The 20,421-nt window shown below is 38.1% G+C and overlaps 1 protein-coding gene across 1 annotated transcript in view; it reads right to left on the bottom strand.

Annotated features, from left to right (window-relative positions):
* Positions 1–3,654: 3,654 nt before the first annotated feature.
* TSPAN13 (tetraspanin 13) overlaps positions 3,655–20,421 on the bottom strand; it is a 17,639-nt gene continuing 872 nt past the window's right edge. The window contains exons 2-6 of the mRNA XM_010577633.1: positions 8,544–8,711; positions 7,114–7,194; positions 6,161–6,274; positions 5,710–5,820; positions 3,655–4,517 (exon numbers count right to left, since the gene is read on the bottom strand). Of these exons, the coding sequence (XP_010575935.1) occupies positions 4,443–4,517; positions 5,710–5,820; positions 6,161–6,274; positions 7,114–7,194; positions 8,544–8,711 (549 nt within the window). The 3' untranslated portion in view covers positions 3,655–4,442. The remainder of the gene's footprint in view (positions 4,518–5,709; positions 5,821–6,160; positions 6,275–7,113; positions 7,195–8,543; positions 8,712–20,421) is intronic.

A 20,421-nucleotide genomic window follows, 5' to 3' on the forward strand; every position in this document is an offset into this window, starting at 1 on the left:
TACCTCAGAATTCAGTAAAGCCTTGAGATGATTAATAGAAGTGATACTGTATTGAGTATATGGTTAGTTTCATGAATGCGTTACAGCTTGTGATTGCTTATTTACAAGCCCAAAAGGGACAAGAGAAGTCAGAACTAAAAGAAACCCTGCAGCTGAACACCACGGGAGTACACACCACCTTAAGACTTAGACCAAAAGGAGACTTTCCAACCTCAAATATCTAAGAAGTCAGCAGCAGCACCAGTAAAAACACTTTGCTCAGGACTATACCTCCACTATCTTCTCAGCTTTTTGGCAATGTCAGCTATTACCACTACTATTACCATTACTACCACTACCAGTCACGATCATAACCATGAGAGGAATACACCTCAGAAGGTAGGGCAGGCAAGAGAAGTAAGGGTTTCAGCTCAGGGGAATTTCTCAGCAAAATTAGAAGCAAGGCACCTGCTAATATGTCTTTGGCAAGCTATGTGAACCCTACCAACCAGAAAATCTCAAGTGGTACCTAGAAAGGGCTCCAGCCATGCAGTTCAGTATTGCTTCAGGAGTTCAGTTAAGATGTTCCTTTCTATTGCAGCATCCTTTAACTGCGAGGAGGAAATTCTTTGCTGCAGAAGGTCCTTCCCTTCTTCCTTCCGAAGCAGAAGATGAGGGAAAAAAAGGATGCAATAGGGGCAGAAATATTCTCTAGAAGCAGCTATCATCCACAAAAACCAAAAGAGGTGATTACAGCACTGAGCAGAGGGACAGCACAGAGGGAGGCTGGAGCAATTGGTTATCAGAATCATCTTACCTACTTGACCCAAAGTACACTTGCTAGAGCTGTGTATCCGACATAAAACAAAAGCTGCCCATGCCATCACATTTTAAAAGTCTGTTTTTATAACTCTACTGAAGTAGCATAATGTTCTTAAGTTGATTTAGTGATGCTATGGATAATATCCAGCAAATGGATTTAAGGCATATTCTACAAAAGTCTACTAGTCTATGTGCTATAGGTGCAAATATACAAGCTAGTTCAGCCTGCAAGTATGAAGAAATTAATTTTTAAAATAAATTAATTTTTTCACTCAAGGCTGTGCTTTTGTAGTTTGCTTTTGACCTTAGCCAAATTTGCAAGAGTCTTAACACATAAATGATCAATTTAATTCTGCTCTTTTCATCCCCTCCTCTAAATACAGATTATTAAGGTTTACAAAGGCATCAAGCCAAGCTGAGGTACCTAAAAAAGCTCTTTTCCCATTTCTTTGGAAAACCTGGGAAATAATTTCTGAAGTATATATGCTCAGTAACTTGAAGTGCATGGGATGGATGGGTTTTCCAGAACCCCACTAGCATTTGGACAATCTTTAAATAATGAGGCCTAAAAATAATAATGCAAGCTAATAATACCAGCAGACTCCTATTCCCTTATCAGCTATAGGTTTTAAGGTACATTTTTACAGGTATCAACTCAAGTTATGCAAGCTTTTTTCTTTTTTGTAATAGATAGTTATTTTCATGTGAAAGGAGGCAGATGCTGTACAGTGATATCAGTATGTTAGTTAATACCCGGATTAATTTTCTTCACAGATGCAAAAGAATTATATTTTATTATTTTATAGCCAGTTATTTTTACGTGATAAAAAATGTGTAGATGCCTTGAAAGAAGTCAAGTCAGGTTTCTACACTTTCCAGAATAACAAACTTTAAGAAAGCATTTCGACATAGCTAAGGTCAAAAGACAGGTAATGGAAACATTAAGAATGCTCCAAGTTAAACCGTGTTATTTTGATACTCTGCTGCTGTAAATAGCTTCTAGAAAATCTGGCTACAATTAAGCCTCAAGCAGTCAGATGAAAGTTAAAATGCCTCCCTAGAAACCAACCAACCAACAAAAAAAAAACCCAAAAACAAAAACACTTTTATGACCAAAACTATTTTCTCAAGAGGAAAGACAATGCAATGAACAAACAAAACTTCAAAGACAAAACCCACCAAGAACAGGTATAAATACCTTTAAAAAATGCTCTATTTCAAAACGTCAAAACAGTACAACGTTTCTTGTACACTGACATGTGAGTCAGACCTCTCCTGAGGAAGGCTACTCTCTTCCCCCCCAAACCAAAGCCAGAATCATGTGTTTTACTGCCTCCCTTTAAGAATTAGATTCCAAAAGTGAACACACACCTCCAGTGTGAATTTCAAGGTTTGTGTTGGTTGGGGTTTTTTAAATCACAATCTTTTAAATCACCATCTTAAAGAGACAAAGTATTATTAATATGATAGAAAAACTTTAATCAAACCATACGATCCACTGATCTGTCTTTTGACTACTAAAACAAATTCACATGTTATGAGACATAAGAGTTTCTGAAGTGGTAACATTTTCAGTATTTTCTCAGTGATGCACATTTACACTCCAATATCACCCACCATATTTATGAAACCAGACCCACCCAAAACTAAGCATTAAAAACAATTAGGAATAAAGTCAAAATTGAAGCAGCAGTGTGGTATTATTTTAAGCTTCATACACCCTCTCCATAAGACACCTCCTTTAATTTATTACAGTAATGCACAAAATACGGAGCCTGTCTAGACTACGAAAATTAACTGTTGCTAAAGACAGCCAGCCGCAAGATAATCACTGTCCTCTTGACACGTATTGAGAATGGCTGGTTAGCTGCTTAAACAGGACAGAACTTGGGGAAGAAAAAAAAAAAGCTGCATACATTTACGTTACACTTCAGTAGTAGTCTGAAGGCTCTTAAGGTCTTTTAGTACATGAGTGGTCTCTTACACTGAGTGTACAAGTACATGCTTGAAACAGACACCAATACTTCTTGACATACGAAGCAGTAATTCACAGACCAAACACCAGGAGATGGCGCTGACAGCAGACGTTGAAGAATCGGCTACACCTGAAGAGATGAAGTCTTCAGCAAGTTCTTGACATCCCTCTGCGTTCAGGTTCAACTCTTCCCTCGAGACAATTCCTTCTTTACAAGCACTGGGCACATGAAAGTCTGAAAGTGTTCTGAAGGGCATGTATTTCAGCTTCTTTTTGCCTCCTTCGCAGGAGCAAGGAGGCATCTCCCTAGTAAAGGGAGACCGTATGAGGACCCACTTCTGTCTGCCCTCACTGTCTTTCTTTCCATCTCGCTCAGATGCTGTATTCCTTAGCAGATGGCCTTAATACTCTTCCCCTTTTCTTCCTGCAGAGCCATCTTTCATGCTACAGCAGCTGCCTACCACACCAGAAGCAGCAACTGAATGAAGGAAAGGTGCAGTGCAGGTCCGCAATTCAGTGTGATTAGAAACAAATGGAACATTATGCACCTCAGGTACTTAAATGTCTGATGTTCCAGCTGATGCATCACTTATTACAGGTTGGAAGAGGGACAATGCTTTCCTTCAGCTCAGACAACACCTACTACATGGATAATGTAGTGTTCTAACTTCTAATTCTTTTTTTTTTTTAAAAAAACAAACTACGGGAAACCATCTTTTTTTTGTTGGTTTTTTTTTTACTTTTCTTTCTTCCTTTTTTACACACCATTCAATCTCTCATGAAATCAAGACCGTTAGCTGGATGACAGAGGAATATACACTGTGGAGTTATTACAATAATTTTACATCATCTGAAAAAATAGCTGTACAACAACTTTCCAGACATCAAGTTTCTTACATTAAAGATGACAGACCATTATTGATTCCGATATTGTGCAAATACCAAACTTCATTCACTTGTCAAAGAAAAAAAAAGTTTCAAGTTAATCAGCTGCAGATTACATTCTCCTGGTTTTCTTCATTCATTGTTCTCATAGTGAAGATACCCATTAAAAAGTAAATAATTTTTATTCTCAACAAAATTCTAAAGCTACCAGAAAGCCAAAACAAACAGGGAAAGGCTACAGTAGTCATTAACATACACTTATGTGCACTACAGAAAATAACATCTTTAGCTTCTATTTTTACCTTAACACGAACGTGGGAGACCATTATTAAGACAAAAAAGTTGACTAGAGTTCATCCTAAAGCCTAATCAAATCATACGGTCCAACCACCCACCATATATTTTTATCATTTTAATGCAAAATCATGTGAATTTTTGTAATCAATGAATACAGTAGAAAATACTTTTGGTTTTTTTTGGAGAAGCCAGTAGTGCTATAAAACTCACTGTATAGAGTTCACCACATCAATTACCGAAGTCTAGCTCAGAGCAGCAGTCTGTCTTTGCCCAGCTACTCAATGCACCAGTCTACTTCAACGTAGAGATTCTTAGAAGAAAAATAGTGGGAAATTAAATATGAAAACTACAAATTTCTTATGGAAATTAAAGTTTTCTTTTGGGTACATGTAGAATCCCTATTATTGGAGAAATACCAAACTATGGAGAATCAGTATTTTGAAGTAGAGGGTGCAGAGAGAAGATTCAGTCCTTTATAAACTTATCAAAGAAACGCACTAGGGTTTGCACGGGGATCCTTTTGGTTCCTGTATCTATACGTCAGCCAGACTCCCAGGATCTGAAAACAAAACCCAAAGATATTATTAAGCAGAGGGTCTCCACTCTATCTTCCATCAGTTTTACAAAATGTGTTTTAAACATAAAATCCTGACAATGAATTTCCAGTACACAAGTTTAGGATATTTTACTATTGCTAAAAATGCACAACCACACACCAGCTTTCCTAATTAGAAAAAAGAATGCACCTTCTCAGAAAGAATTCATACCTAGCAACAGAAAGAACAACAAAACAAAAAAGCCAAAATTGTGCCCGCAATGCAATGCAAAATATTTTTCATAGGCATGTCTAGCATTAAATCATTCCTCCCCCTCCCCAAATGATAAACACTCATAAACCTGGTTTTAGTGTAATGATAAACAAATCCTCTAAATTGTTTCACTTTACAGTTACCACTTACCTATAAGGCTATTTTTCTGGTACATTTTCAAATCCTGTTGCTCCCCCCAACCACCATCCTCCCTCTCCTAGCAGCTTCACATTTTTAGTAGAGAAATTGAGGGCAGATGTCAGAGTGATTCTGTTTAAGTCGCTGTATCTCTCTTGTTGCTGTACTATCTACAAACCTTCTGAAAACTGCACTAAGCAGCAGGAGGAGTATTTTCACATGCTTTACTGCAGGGCTATGAAAGACCTGCTCTGAGGATTTTTATTCATTGATCAATAAAGCAAGTATATGTATCATCTGGATACTAAAGCTAAGAGTCAAAGACCTTTTTAACCTGATATTTAAAATACAGTTCACTCATCATGAAAAAAATTCTCCAAACCAAAAAACCCCCAAGACTGTGTGTGCGTGCACAGGTGGGGAGAGGCGGGAAGAACAGGGGAACAAAGTAAAGCAACAGCACTCTCTTTATTACTTTTGGAGAATGGCAAACCTAAATAGCTAATTTTCTGCAAAACTTAAACTTTACATCACCACATTTTAATGTGGTATCTAGTTGCAGTTTGTAGTCTAAATAACATAAAGCTGCAAGAACTCCCAGTGTTGAATAAAGACAAGCCCTCCTTTTGGTAGACTTAAGCAAGCTGATAGCTTGGAAAAATTTGACCTAAATAATTATTTGACTCCTGAGATAGTACTGAGAGTTCCTGTAATAAACCCCCTAAAATAAGTTGTTTCACAAAACTTTTAAGTCTTAAAAATGGGGGAAAAAGCAGTCAATTTTCTAACTTCCTCCTTACTCACCTCTGTGAAACTGAAGAAGAGTCCTATGCCTCCAACAAATCTCAGCACCATTCCAGAATATTCTTCTATTATAGGTGCACATGGTTGACACTGGCGACTTCTAAAACAATCCTGCAGCAGATACAAACAGTGAATTGCACTCCATTTTCTGATGATACTTCATTGACTGAAAGCATCTAGTTAGCTCTATAAAAGATTGCCAGCCACGGACAAAACTCTAGCAGTTTTAAAAGACACCAAAAAAGCAAGTAAATAAATCACAATGGTGTACAGCCTTTGCAGGGTGCCTGTGATTATGTTTTCAATAAGTTAACTAAAGAGCTTAGTATCATTGTAACAACTACCTTACACATTTCTCAAAAAACTCTGCTTTCTGCAACTATGAAAACAATTGTACATATTTGAACAAACACAATGAAGTTTTAAGTTTTTTCATGCTTGAAGAACTTACAGAGGAGCAGGTTTCATTCAAATCAAAAACTCTGAATCCACAACAATTCAGATTTCTCTCAATATCTGTTCTCGCACTGTTAGTGTTATTCCATCCCACCTCTAGAAGTTGACTCTAGAAGGCATAAGCAAATAAATATTATATTAACTGAACTGTTTTATGTTTCATTGGAAACCAATATACCAAGCCAAGTAAAACCTTCAGATCTTGAAGTCTAACAGGATAATGTATTCAAGAATGACTTGAATGTTCAAACAACATGTGTAGCTAATGAAATGGCAGCACCTAGCAGCAGCACATTCATGGTTATAATTTTCTTCCTTTCTTTTTCCTAAACCCAGTAACAGCACTAGTAATGGGACATGCAACTAATCTAACAGCGACCACTCAGACTTTAAACAAAAAGTGTGCTTACATGTAGGAAGCTGATTATTTAGTCACTGTACCCTTGCCTGCTTCTTACACAGTAAGAATTAGTCTCCATACTCCACAGAAGCTGGTTTTACTTTCACACTTAAGGGTCACCTCTGTTCCTAATGTAGTCATGACCTTTTCAGTTACACACGAACAATTCAGTGGCTCTATCATGTTTACATTATGATTATTGTAGATTTCATCAGCTTATCTGGAGTTGCTGAACACATGATATAGTCAAGATATCCTGCTGCTAAACTTGTGACCATAAATCTACATAGGAAGCTTAAAAAAAAAACAATTAAAAAAAAGACAGCTGAAAGTAGTTTTAGAACCCAGATGTATGGCTTACTAGCTACCACAGCCAAGCACTGCCCAAGGGCTAGTCCTTATTTAAAAGGATAATGCTGATTTTCTTAAAATATACTCTTCCCATTTTGTGGCAGACTATATGCGTGTATATATATATAAACATGTGTACGTACATATTTATAGTAGTATGCTATAAATTAACTGAGAAGTCAAGAAACTTTTCTTACCTGCTGTTCCTTGTTTAGTGCCAAACAGGCACAGGAGACAGAAAACTGGACAATAAAGACTAGCAAAAGAATAATCATGTACTGGAAATAGTAGTTAAGGATACAGTCTCAAGTTAATTTTACTTTTATAACACATACGCCTAACGGTATTCCTTATTTCATTGGACAACAATAGAACCTTTAAACAAAGTAAATATAGAAGTAAATTCTGACTGTGGATGTGGAAAAGATGACCCAAATAATGTTCCCAGAACTCAGTCACCATATATTATCACTTTTTGGCTACTACTGTACATCGCTAGTATTTCTGCGTTAGGTGTTTCTTGCCTAGCATGACAACATGAGCAAAGAAGTTAATAAAAGGAGCTTTGAGAGAGAAAAATCTATAGCCAATTTCTTCAGCTTTAGGAACTCACGTTCTCATTCCAAGATACTTCACTTAAATAAAGTACTAAAGAAAATACTTTTCTGGGTATTGCATATTCAGAATTTTTTTTCTTCAGTGACATAGTCTTGTCATTAATTACAAAAGGTAACTTTAGTCTAGATTAAAAAAAAAGTGAGAGTTGCTTTTGGAACACAGCCTCACACACTTTTGGACTAATGCATCAGAAAACAGTATAAAACATCAAGAACAAACTTTGATACTAAAGATCACATTTTGAAAGTCGGCCACTGTCTTCACAATTTGGCTCCTGTGTTCAGATGCAGATACTTACCTCACGCAGTTAAACTGTTGGTAAAGTGGATGTCACTACTTACTCATAGACCAGAACCAGAAAAATAAGAATGCCCCCTCATGAATCTCTTTTCTCACCAAACTTATCAATTTTGTTATGCAAGGCAGCACCACAAACTGCTTACACAGCATCAGTAAGCATAAAGGGGCAGCAAAGCACACTGAGAAGGCCTGTGCTCATTTCTAGTCTGGGTTCATAATTAAAAGACTAGGTATGAAAAGAAAGTGCTTCTTAACAGCCTGCATTACCCACGATGCACTCCTCTGCCAGCTACAACCACCTCGCTACCTGGAAGTACCACCTTTCTCTACCTTTAAACATTAATAGTTCACATACTCTAGCTTGGTGTAGGGTTGACCACACAGAAAGAGGTATCTGTGACACAGTGACCCACCACAAAAAGCTCTCAAAAAATTAAGATATTTTAATTTTTGAAATTAAAATATTTTAATTTTGGAATGGGGAGATGTGAATACTTCTGTCTTCAGAGCACAAACAAGGGAGAAAAAAAGGAAGCTGGAATAAAGTTGAACAGGAAGGAAGTTTAATTTAGACTGCACTTGACCAAAATAAGATTGTGAATTTCTGTTCTCTTTCTGAAGCACCTTCCACATTAGTCTCAGCAGACAGAGCAGGTTGTTTACATGGCTTGAACCAAGCTGCAATCCATGTAATGCATCAGAAGGATACAAAGAATAGCAATACTTGATGATGTTTCACCGCACCAATCAATCCGACTAAGGCAATAAGGAAGAGGAAAATTCCTACTGCAATTGCCACTCCAACAACTCTGAAACTAGAGATGAGGCCGAAGCCGATTCCCCATGCTGCAATTCCAATCAGCAGCAGGCTTACCAGCTGGAGGGAAGAGAAAACAAAAAGTTAGTCTGCATATTAAAAGAGGCTCAACCTACACACAGCTACATTCTTTACACTGAAGTTGTTATTAGAAAGGTACAATTTTTCTTTCCAGTGCAAAGAGAAGCAAAGAAGCACAACCCTAAACAAACCAATCCTCCACTTCATCGTAGAGGTAACTTCAGTTCTACATGTTTTAAGGCACACATATTCTTCAATACTGTTAACGTGGAGCTGTTACAATTTAATCTACCTACAAGTCAAGCCACCTCATCTGTGACTGACTAGAGACACTGAAGTGCAGATTATAACAGAATTGACAAATAAGCTAAAAATCAGACTTGAATTCACAGAATGGAAGAAGAATGAAAATTCCAGGTGTTTTCTGAAACAGAGGCAGTGTACTTAAAGAAAATAGGATATATAGCTCCACAGCCCTGAACATGTAAAAAAATGCAGTTTGCCAAAGCTTAGTGTAATCAGGAATACAGCTGTATTAATTCATTAGAGAAACTTCTACATAGTTGATGATGCAACACACCAGTTAACGAGGTCACACAAAAGTACTTTTTAGATCTGTATCTCAAGGACTTCAAAACAATAAAGGTGTCCTGTCTCTGCTACACATTTCTTCCAGAAAATAGCTCTACTATGAAGTCAATCCTATTTCAATATCCAAAACACTCTTAGGCTGTTTCCTTCCTTTTAAAGATGGTATTCAGGGAAGGCAGGCAGAATCTGTCCCAGCTAGTTTACTGGGTTTTACTCTTTATATGGGCAGGAAGCTCCAGCCTTTCCTGTTTCCATGCCAAAAACACAGAACAAAAAAAAATTCCAACATGAAAAGCTGCAGACAAATCTGTAATGAGGTACAGCAGGCGGGAAGCAGCAGACAAAGCCAACCCAGATGTCCAATACACAAGATGTCCAACACTCTTGTTTGAAACAGTTAGACGTATGTCTAACGTATCACCCATTACGTTCTCTGTTAAATAACACCAATTCAACATGCAAGTTTTAACCAAGTTTCCAAAACCCTGATGTCACAAAAAAATACCCAGAAGTTGTATCGTTATTAAAAAAAAAAACCTACAAAACAAAATAGTAAGCGCTTTGTCTGGTCCAACTACTTGGCTTTATTTGACAACAAATACAGAGCAAGCCCTTACACTTGCCCACCAGTTTCCGTTCAAACGAGACATATCTCATGATGTTTTACTGCTTATCCAGAGGAGTGGGGAAAAAAGAAGAAATTTCTAACCTTATCATTTCAGTATACTTATGCTACAGCAGGGCATTTTTGTTGGGTTTATGTCCATATATTTTTTCAACTTAAGTACCTTTTAGAAGACTGACCTATGTAATGCTGCTTTTGAAACATGGAAATCTAAGATAACATCAAAGTTAGTGAAACAAGTAGTGATGCTCATCATAACCAAAACATAGTGGGTGTTTTTTTCATGTGTTCACACAGGAACACATCTCAAAAAACATTTTTAACAAAAGCCAATAATCCACATGAGAAATGTAAGACAGTCTGCAAGAAGAAAAGGAGGATATGTCATAGCTACACCTCTCTCTTACCACATAAAGAGACAAAAGAATGATATAAAATGCAAAGGAATTGTTCAGTACCAGTAGAGTTCTAGGATTAATTCACATTTGACTTTGTTTGTCTTAAACAAAAAGCCTTAATCACCATGTTTATTTAAAACCGACACTGGGCCAAGATGTTGTGAATCTAAATTACAGAGGGGAGGGAAGAAAAAAATAAAACAGAACAAAAAGCTTTGGCTCTGCCACAGATAGATTTTCTGAATGCATGCTGCACAAGGCTATAAACTTTCTGATGTTATTACATTAAAAATTAGCCTTGCTAATCAGACAGTTAAGTGCAAGACCTACCTGTTGTGATCTATGCCCATTCACTGTATTTCATTGTCTCATACCACTGGGAAGATTTATTTTTCCATGTAAGCATCAGAAATTAACAACAAAAGAAATCCCATAATGCAATTTCCAATCAGAGAGTGTTGGCTGACAGCCCATGCTCTGTATCAATTTCTAAGCACTGAACTCACACTGTCACTACACAGCTTTTCAAAGTTTTATCTCATAAAAAAAATCTCAAAGGGAATGTCAAATTTCAATTTATTTCACAAAGAAAAGCAGAAGAAACTTTGTTCCTAATGATTTTCACCAAAACTTCCTACTTCTGCCTGAGCTATGACTGCAAATCTTTATTTTCACCAATCTGCCTCCAGGATACCAAAATGTGTATCTGTTCAGCTCTTTGCTCATTCATAAGAGGTCTAAAACAATTAGATGAAATGAGTTTTATTCTTAAAGTATCACAATCAAAAGAAGAGACCTAAACAAAACCTGTGCCTAAAACACCTACTGGATAAACCCAGTGCGTGAGCTGCAGGGTACTGGTTACTTCTTGCTGCTGTTACTCATCTCAGCTTCTGTTATTCTGAAGATAAGTACATGAAATTAGTGTGTATGACATGAAAAGTTATTACCATGCCCCCCTGGCCCAAAAAACTTTTCTAGTAGAAACAGCCAAATACTGATCTAGAACTGCCATGGTTTTCAAGTGGAAAAAAAGCCTCTCTGGCTTTTAAACCCATTATTGAACCCCAGATGTTCAGGAATCAGGTGACTTGACTTTGAAAAAGAAAATAACATCAAATAGTTCAGTTTCTCTTTTGATCACATTCTAGCTTTGTAGTCCTAAGTCTCACTTTCAAGCTTCACCTCCATAATACCAAGGCAGTGTTTTCTCTTCTTTCACATGACAAAGTTGTCCAGTGTCTAATTCCTTAAAACATCTGGAAATTCAGTATGATCACAGATCCTTGCTACTGAGCTCTGGCTTGCAAGCTATGTGAAAATGCTGTATCCAGTCAGGCAGATGCATGATTTGGGTCAAAATAACTATTGGCTCCTCCAATTTTGGCCACTTAAAATGGTGGAAAACTGACTTTGTGTTTCAAAACTGAAATGGAGACTGCAGGTTTACAAACCATTCCAGAAACAGATTTAGCATTAAGTTCCTGACTCCTCTGCATGTTGACTGAAAGAGGAAATTATAGTTATTCCTTCATTTTCAGGTTTGGATTGGACTAACTGAATGTTGAGCAATAAAACTATATATATATGTGTGTATATGCAATAAAAGTGTATACATATATGTGTGTGTATATATATAGTTTTATAGTGCCATAACATGAAAAACTAAAGTAACGCACACTACTAAAAACCAGAAAAATAACTTAAGCTGTTTTGGGAAAAGGTTTTACAAGTCTGTAAAACAATGCAATGCTCATAGCATTAAGCACTGTTTAGCCACTAGAAATGACTACTCAACAGTGCTTATTCCAGTGTTTTGAAACAAAAGGATTTAGATGTAATATTCTAAAAGTGAAGCTGCTAAGACTTTGCAGTAAAATGTACTTGAAACAAAATTACTTAGCAACCCCAATTACTTTTAAATTATTAATATGTACATTCTAGGCATATAAGCTTTATCTATTTATTAAAAATTCACCTTTTTCTGTTAGATAAAGGAAAAAGGACTCTCTACTGAGGTTCTGAACATCACATTTTATTTTACTGAAACCACATATCACAACACCAGAACTCCCCCAATGAAAACTGCGTCATCCTTGGAAGACTGAAGTACATGTGAAACTCCATTTTACCTGTATGAGTTTACTCACATAAAGCTAGCCTTGGTTACTAACACTTCCAATATTTGCTTGATAAATCTACCAGAAATATATGAAATCACAGGCCAGCTTTTAGCAATTAGGACTGATCCAGTTTCCCACAGGAGACTCATTAGTAAGCTGAAAAGGCATGGGTTGGAGAAATGGCCTGTTCGACTGAATGACAACAGGCTGGACTGCTGAGCTTAAAGGGTAGTAACCAATGGCCCAGCATCCAACTGGTAGTGGGTAAGAAGCACCACAAAGGCTGATACCGGAGCCAATATACAGTACCTTCATCAACAACCTGGGTGATAAGACAGAATGAATCCTCAGAAAATTTGTGGATGATACTAAACAAGGAAGAGTAATTGACTCTCCAAATAGAGATTCGACTCAGATGGACCTTGATAAACTTGAAGAATAAGCCAACAGGAACCTCGTGAAGTGCAAAGTTCTGGTCCTGAGGTGCTTCAGTGGAGCCTGGGAACAGACCAGTTGAACAGCCTTACTGAGACAGATCTGGAGATCAAACTGGTTGCCAACTTGAATATGAGCCAAGAGTCTGCTTGCAAATAGGGAAAGCCAAGAGGACTGCAATCAAAGGGAACTCAATGCTGGTGAGACTGTAACTCAAGTACTGTGTCCTATTTCACACCCCCCAGGCTGAAGAGGAATTTGAGAACCTGGATGGAGTCACCAAAATGGCCTGGAGTCTTCAGGATAATGTTTGAGAAGCAGGTGATGGAGCTGAGTTCGTTTAGTCTGACAACGAAGCAGCCTAGGGATAATCTACTAGCAACTGAAGCTGAAGGCATATTACAAAAAACCAATGGAGGCAAACTCTTCCCAGTATCACAAGTAACAGCTTGGGAGGTTCAGACTGGACATTAGAAAAAGCATCTGCAAGGCGGTTTGGTGCTGTACTCAGAGAGGTGATAATCTTTGTTCTCAGAGGTTTTCAAGACTCAGTAAACAAAGCCACAGCTGGCAAACAAGTGTTACTTGAAATCCTGCTTTGAGCAGGAACCTGGACAGATGAGCCCCAGAAGTCCCTTCCAACCAACATTCCTACACACCACAGCCAGCTCTTCCACCACAGAAACTTTGCTGCTCCCCATACCAAAAATAAAAATTTTAACAGGCAGAGAAGAGAGAGATTTAGCACTGACCAAGGACTATTCTGTACCATCTAGCTCATTAAATAGCTCCTAAACCCCATATCAACATAACACCTTCTTACAAGCAGTAAGGTCTCTCAATAAAAGAGCAATGAATGATTCTTCAGAAGTACTTACACAGCTTCAAAAATACAAGTACAAGTCTTGTTCTCAGAAGTGATTTTAAAAGGTCCCATTCACTTAAGGCATGTTTACATGGAAAGCCAACAGGCATTAAGAGCAAAAGAATTTATTACAGTCTCAAGCTGGAGCAATTTGTCTCACAGAAAGACGCTACAAGCACATACTGTCCACAAACCAGAAAAGCAACACAGAGCCATGGGAAGTGTGTGTGCTGGGGGGAGCGGGGTGGTGACAGCTAGTATTTTAAATTTAACATCCTCATTTACTCTATAATATCTTCTCCATCAATACAAACCCTAGCACCCTTATTTAAAAACCACACATGCAAACACAGGTTTAGCATAATCCAATATATAAACTCATCAATTTGAAATTAAGTAAATGCTTTACCGGAATAAACCTATAGGTAGCACAAATCCTAAGTGAAGATCAGTAGTTTTCACTATGAGATCAAGTACTTTTATCTACAGAGTCAGGAAAAAAAAAAAAAAAAGGAAATCAAGAAAATCAAGCATATTGCCAAAACGTTACTCCAGTGTCAGCATCAATATAAGAAAGCTTTTAGGAACTTAAGTTCAAGGATCAGTGGAATGGATCAGACTCCACTTTAAGTAACTTCCATTATATTTTTTTTAAACATATATACACACACACACATTTGAGCTTCATAGATGTTTCAAAAATAACAATTTCTAGGCAAAGAACTTCTTTGTCACAGAGGTAAAGTCATCACAAGTTTGATTGTCCTGTTCTCTAGTTAACTTCTTAATAACACAACTAAAGCATTAGCCTTTATAGTACTTGTTGGGGTTATCCTTCCCCTTACTGCTGCATAAATTACTACTTCCCCTACAAAAAAAAAAAAATAAAAGCTCTTAATTCGCTCTGTTCTTTAAATCCAAGTTCTCCTGTGCACATAGCTGCTTGTTTCCCTCACTCCTGTGCTGGAAAAATGTATTTCTCTTCACACTTACCCACTGTGTACTTATCCACAAGCTTATAGTCTACATTACAAAAAAGAAACTAAGATACTGACAAATTATTTCTCTAGACAATGCCTGTGGGAAACAATTCAAATGCCAAAACCAGTTCCTCCTTCCGTCAACAGCAAGCCACAAACAAATCTGCTGTTTAGACTAACTAGCAACTTTTCAGTATTTCAACTAGAAATACCTTATACTGCTTGCTAGGAAGGAAGTCATATGCAGAAGTTAATGTTCCCACTGTTTTCTTGTAGCCTCAGCCCAAAAAGGATTTAGTAAAAACTGCACTTCAGAACTTAAATGTCAAGAAATACAGCCTCACCATTCCCAGGTAAAGAGATTATATAGCATTTACACTAGTATCAGCAAAGGAAATATTTACAGAATAGCTGTCAGGCTGGATATGGAACAGGAACTAAAACCAGAGAGATTACACACATGATGAAATACATCCTCCCTAAACTCTCTCTCCACACGTAAGTTCATATTCTACTTCTTTTAAGGGGGCTTTCAATTTTAAACCCCAAATGGTATATATTCTGAAGGTAGAGATTACTACCGCTCTCCCCTTCAACTTGGCCAACCGTTTCTGCACAGCCATGGAGAATCTAGAAGACAATTCTTCTGGTTCCCTGCACTTCATCTAAAAACATCATGTTAAAACAATGGGCAGTATATAGTGGTGCAAATTAAGACTAAGCTAAATTGATTTCTATCACAGCTGTAAGCTAGCCAACCTGTAGGCCACTTTATCTCCTTACAGTACTTCTTCAGCTTTACTGAAAGCAAAGTAAAGGCTAAGCAGTAAGGAAAGCTCTGGGTACCTTCAAAGGATTTCTAACAGAAAGCAAAGTCTTCCACCTTTAGATGATTTATTTAAATGAAGAGCGATCAGTAGTCTGGTTACTGAACAGCCTTGAGACACATGATGTGGAACAAGCAATTCATGTGAAAGGCAGCATTCCTGTCTCTTATCACCAAAGCCAGTTCTTTCAGGTTCAGGCCTAGTTCAGAGCTCTTCATGTTATTGGCCAATAATTAGGATCCAATGTTTCTGACCACATGACAAGTTTCTTTCACGTTAAAATGGCAGTGAGACTTAACTCCTGTTTTATACTCCCTGGTCTTTGGAAATGAAAGCTTTCTGCTGTGTAGCAGAAACAACAATCTTCGGAAATGTTTGCTTTTGCTTGCTTGTTTGTTCATAGTTTTTGAAGAAGTTGCAAAACATTTTCAGGAAGTCCAGTGATCCCACAGATCCTTCTTCCACATATGTATCTCCCTCAACGTGAAAAGAACAGTAGAAAGAACACAATGATTTAAGCTACAAAGCTACTACAGGGCATTCAAAGGGCTTCTTGAGAATTGTGCTGGTTTTGAAGTGTCAATCCGCACCGCTAGGATGGCTGAAAACATCAGCGGTATCAAAACATACCATGCTCCATACAGCCGCCTCCTTCTGTGCCCTGTCATTCTCCAGTTCCTTCACTAAACACAGTCTGCCTTCCTAGGTCTAAATGCCACTATGCACTCTGCGCAAGTGAAAAAATAAAACCCACCCATATCTGGTCTACAGACCCAGCACATGTCTGAATTCTGACCTGCTACCACAAACCGCTGTCACTTTAACTATAAACTGATACACAGTATAGCTGAGGGCACTCCCAAGCACTGACAAAAAGTCTTAAAATATGTATCTATATTTTTGTGGTAGTCACTCTTCTGTGTTCTCAAGTGTGAACACAGGAACCTTCCCAAAAAGCCAATGAAGGAAAAAAAAGAGAAAAGAAAAGAAAAAAAAAAAAAAGACTAAATTGACATGACCAATTCCCTGCTGCATACCTGGGCACTTCTCTACCACTATTTTATTTACACATCAAGACTAGATAAAACAGTTTATACTGCCGCCTTCAAAGTATCTTTGAGAATGACAGGAATGGCTCCAAGTCAACCTGCCCCATCTGCTGAGCATCTAGTTAGGATGATGAGCTAGACCAGCCAGCACAGGCTGCTGGGGAAAACTCTTGACACTGTACTCCTGAATGCTGACCACAGACTGTCAGACACAGCAAACAGCAGGCTGTTTACCGGTGACTTCTCACAGCTGAAAACAAGCTTATACAAACCAAAATGGAATTGAACTCCCAGATCACATGTTCATTTACCACTGTGAGAGAAACTGGCACATGACAGAAGAACGGTGTTTCTCCAATTCCTGTCTGCTAGTACCTGGCTCTGCATAGCCACTACAGCAGTCAGAAATTACCAGAAAACATGGAAAAGAGTCACATTCCCTTTCCCTAGGAAAATCCAGATGTTCACCCTGCCTCAAACACCAAGTTTCCTCTACACAGAGAGAAGGGAAATGGAGCTAGCAGATCCACATGGAAGATGCAACATGCTCACCCCTTTGCACTGGAAATGCTGCAACTAAAACAAACACTATTAAAAACCCTACCATGCCAAACACGCGCTGTCCGAATCTGAGAACTTCTGTACTCATCTTTGTATACTTCCATAATACAGGAAAAGCAATTTTGATAAAGAGGGCAGAAATGCACTAATTACACTTTCAATAAATACTGCACGCACAGAACAACAGGCAGCAATAGAAAAAAAAAACACTTTCAAAGATAATGCTTTGGAAACTGATGCAAAACCCAGGACAGTCTAGAAAACAAGTTCAGAGCACAAAGTATTATAAAAAGTAAATTATTTTTATAAAAGTACTTTCCAGTGTTAAGAGGAAACAGGGATGCTCTTGTGGAATGAACTCAGTGCTACTAAAAAATACACACTCTTAATGGTAAAGGTACTGCGTGTTTTACTTTAAATCAAATGGTCACTCTAGGTGTACGAAAAACTGAAAGCCTGCTTATCAAAACAAAAGCAAGAGGTTTACACACTGACAACAAACAGTTCATGTGTGCTGCTGCAGCATAATTAAGTAGCTGCTTGGGTTGACAAAAACAGCACACACCATCCAAATGAACTGACTGCCAGTAATTTTATTTTTTTTTTAATTTGAATATTTAATCTTGTGGCCCAGCTACCACTTCAATCTCTCATCACTGGCTAGGACTTAGGAATTTCCCTTTCCTTTCTGAGAATCTGATTTGAAGTAAGATATCAACTGTTCACACTTCAACACAATTACTTAAGACTTCCTTGGAAGGAACACTGTCTACCTAAGGAAATCCTTGTCTGGTTGAAGTGAGCAAATATTGGTGGAGCCAGCATCTAGGGTTCTCATACCTGGAAGGTTAGAAGTCTTGAGTTATGTACACATCCCTGAATTTGGCTGAACTCTGTGGACAGGCATTTCAAACAGTTTGTATGGGTTTGCCATTTGATGGGAAATATAAATATGATTGAATAAATAAAGACGAAATTGGTCAGATACCCCAAAATAGTATTTTAAACGTCCTTCTATGCAGACAGTTCTTCCATGTAAGACTTTATTCCAGCAATACACATCATTATATACACAATGAGTCAACAAAGAGTCTCAATTATTTTTCTCTACTCTTCCAATACCCAGAAGGAACTATACTGAAGTCTGCAAGACTCAGCATAGATACCAGAATTACTCATATAAAATAAATTTAAAAATGGAATCAGGGCCTAAGGACATTTACTTAGTCCAGAGAAGAACCAAAGGTCATCAGCAAAGTACCATCTGAAAAGAATGTTAAGCAAGCAGTTAGCTTAGTGTGTTTCTGGTTTCTTGCCTTAAACCAGTAACTGATTTATTACTGACAGGACATATATTTTTCTTGGTGTACTACAGTGAAAAGTAAAACAAGACAGCATTTAAAAAAAAACCACCAACAAACAAAACCAAAAACCAATCTCCAATATCCTATCCTAGAGCGTTTTAAAGAAAAGCAGAATATAAACTGTAACTCCCAATATACAGTTCTGAGGGTTAATTAATTCCAAGTATATGATACACACATCAATGCTAGCTAGAAAAACATTCAAGTGTTATCTATTTGACCTTATGTCCCTTCTTACCCCCACTACTTCCTTCCCAACAACTACTACTGTGCATTAACATTGCTTAAAAAGATGATAGTGAAGTTCTTATTCTGGTTGTCCTCTGTATTTTTTTTCTAGCTGGGAAAAAATAAGCCCATCATTCATCGTGCTGTTGCAACCCAAGTCTTGTATTGTCAGGTTTTTGTCTAACCAAGGAACAGAGAAGCCTACACATTTTGCTAGATCAACTCCATCAGGCCAATTAAACACCTTAAATGTTATGCCTGCAACTCAGAATTTAAAAACATTAGTCTTGTAACTTGCCTATAATTAATAAGCAACACAAGCAGTAACAATCAGATATTCCAGTTACTATAATTCAAAGAAGTCATTCCTTCCCTTCAGAAAAAATGTACGCGCTGCATAGGTCAGATGAAAGAATATCAAGTGACACCCACAAAGTAAATTCTACTCAAGGAGACATCAGAGCAAGATTAAGGTCATATGTGCATTGTACGAGTATCACAAACAGAACTACAGCAGTCCCAAAGATCAACCCACCCTTGCTGAGACCAAATACACCCAAAAGACCTACCAGACTCCTTACACCTGGTTAATATATGGCTGTAGAAATAAGTGATGATGTCTTCAGAAAAAACAGCTGCTGTCCACATGACATCAAAATGAGATTTGTGCGTGTATTATGTTAGAAAGATCCAGATTTCTCTCACTCTTCTGTCACTCAAGAAATAATAATAGTAACAACAATAACAAAAATAAGTCTTGCATTAACCTCTGGTTTACTGAAAAGAGAAATCAGGACAGGACAATTCACCTATAACCGATCCACTGGGACGGGGCAATCCCATGAAAAGCTGGCCAAGATGACCTGTTGAGGCGCCTTCCAACCCAGGCGATTCTATGATTCTAACTTACCTTCATCATGACAGTCTACATACACTAAGCTTACCTCCAACTACAGATGTCAAACGAGACAATGCCTACCTGCCCCCCTCTATTCTGGCTGGGGGTGGCATGGGCAACCCATAGCATCACAAGGATCCCGGCTGACTCACAGCAGGTAGGCTGGGCTCCCTAAGCATGCTCCAGAGACTTTTTTCAGGGACATACTCCGCAAGCTCCTCCAAGGAAGCACGCGCAATAGCACAGCTTCTCCTATAATAATGCTTTCGTTCTGCTCTTTTCTGAGGGTCATCTCATACACCAAAGAACATAATGACAAATAACTCTGGCTTCAGCACAGGCACTTCTACATCCATTCATGCTCCGTCCTGATGATTACCATCAGGTCCAGTAACCACCAGTTACAAGAACTGTTTGTTCTGATGAACAGCGTTAAGACCTGTTTGTTTTCCTGTCTCGCCTTCAGTTGAGAGCAGGCAGTGCTTTCAGAAAAGCACCGATACAACTGCCCGCAAGCACTGGCTGACCCCAATTTTCAGTCGGCTGAAAGTCATCTTCAAGCACTGTTGTTAACATGAAACATTAGAGGACACACTACCTCTCCAGAAGTGCTGCAAGAGGAAGCCATTACAGGTAGTCCCGTTTCTTGCTATTTCTGTATCACTTTAAAGTAGATAATGAGGAGAAAAACCCACAGCTATAGCACAATTGGAGATTTTATCGTTCTCTGTTGGAAATAGGCCCTCCAACTTGCCTGGACAAAAGCAGGCACCTGCCTGGAGCTCCCCATCCAGCAAGTCAGTTA

The sequence above is a fragment of the Haliaeetus leucocephalus genome, unplaced genomic scaffold (genome assembly GCF_000737465.1).
Source record: "Haliaeetus leucocephalus isolate CR32 unplaced genomic scaffold, Haliaeetus_leucocephalus-4.0 Scaffold566, whole genome shotgun sequence".
NCBI classification, from domain to species: domain Eukaryota; kingdom Metazoa; phylum Chordata; class Aves; order Accipitriformes; family Accipitridae; genus Haliaeetus; species Haliaeetus leucocephalus.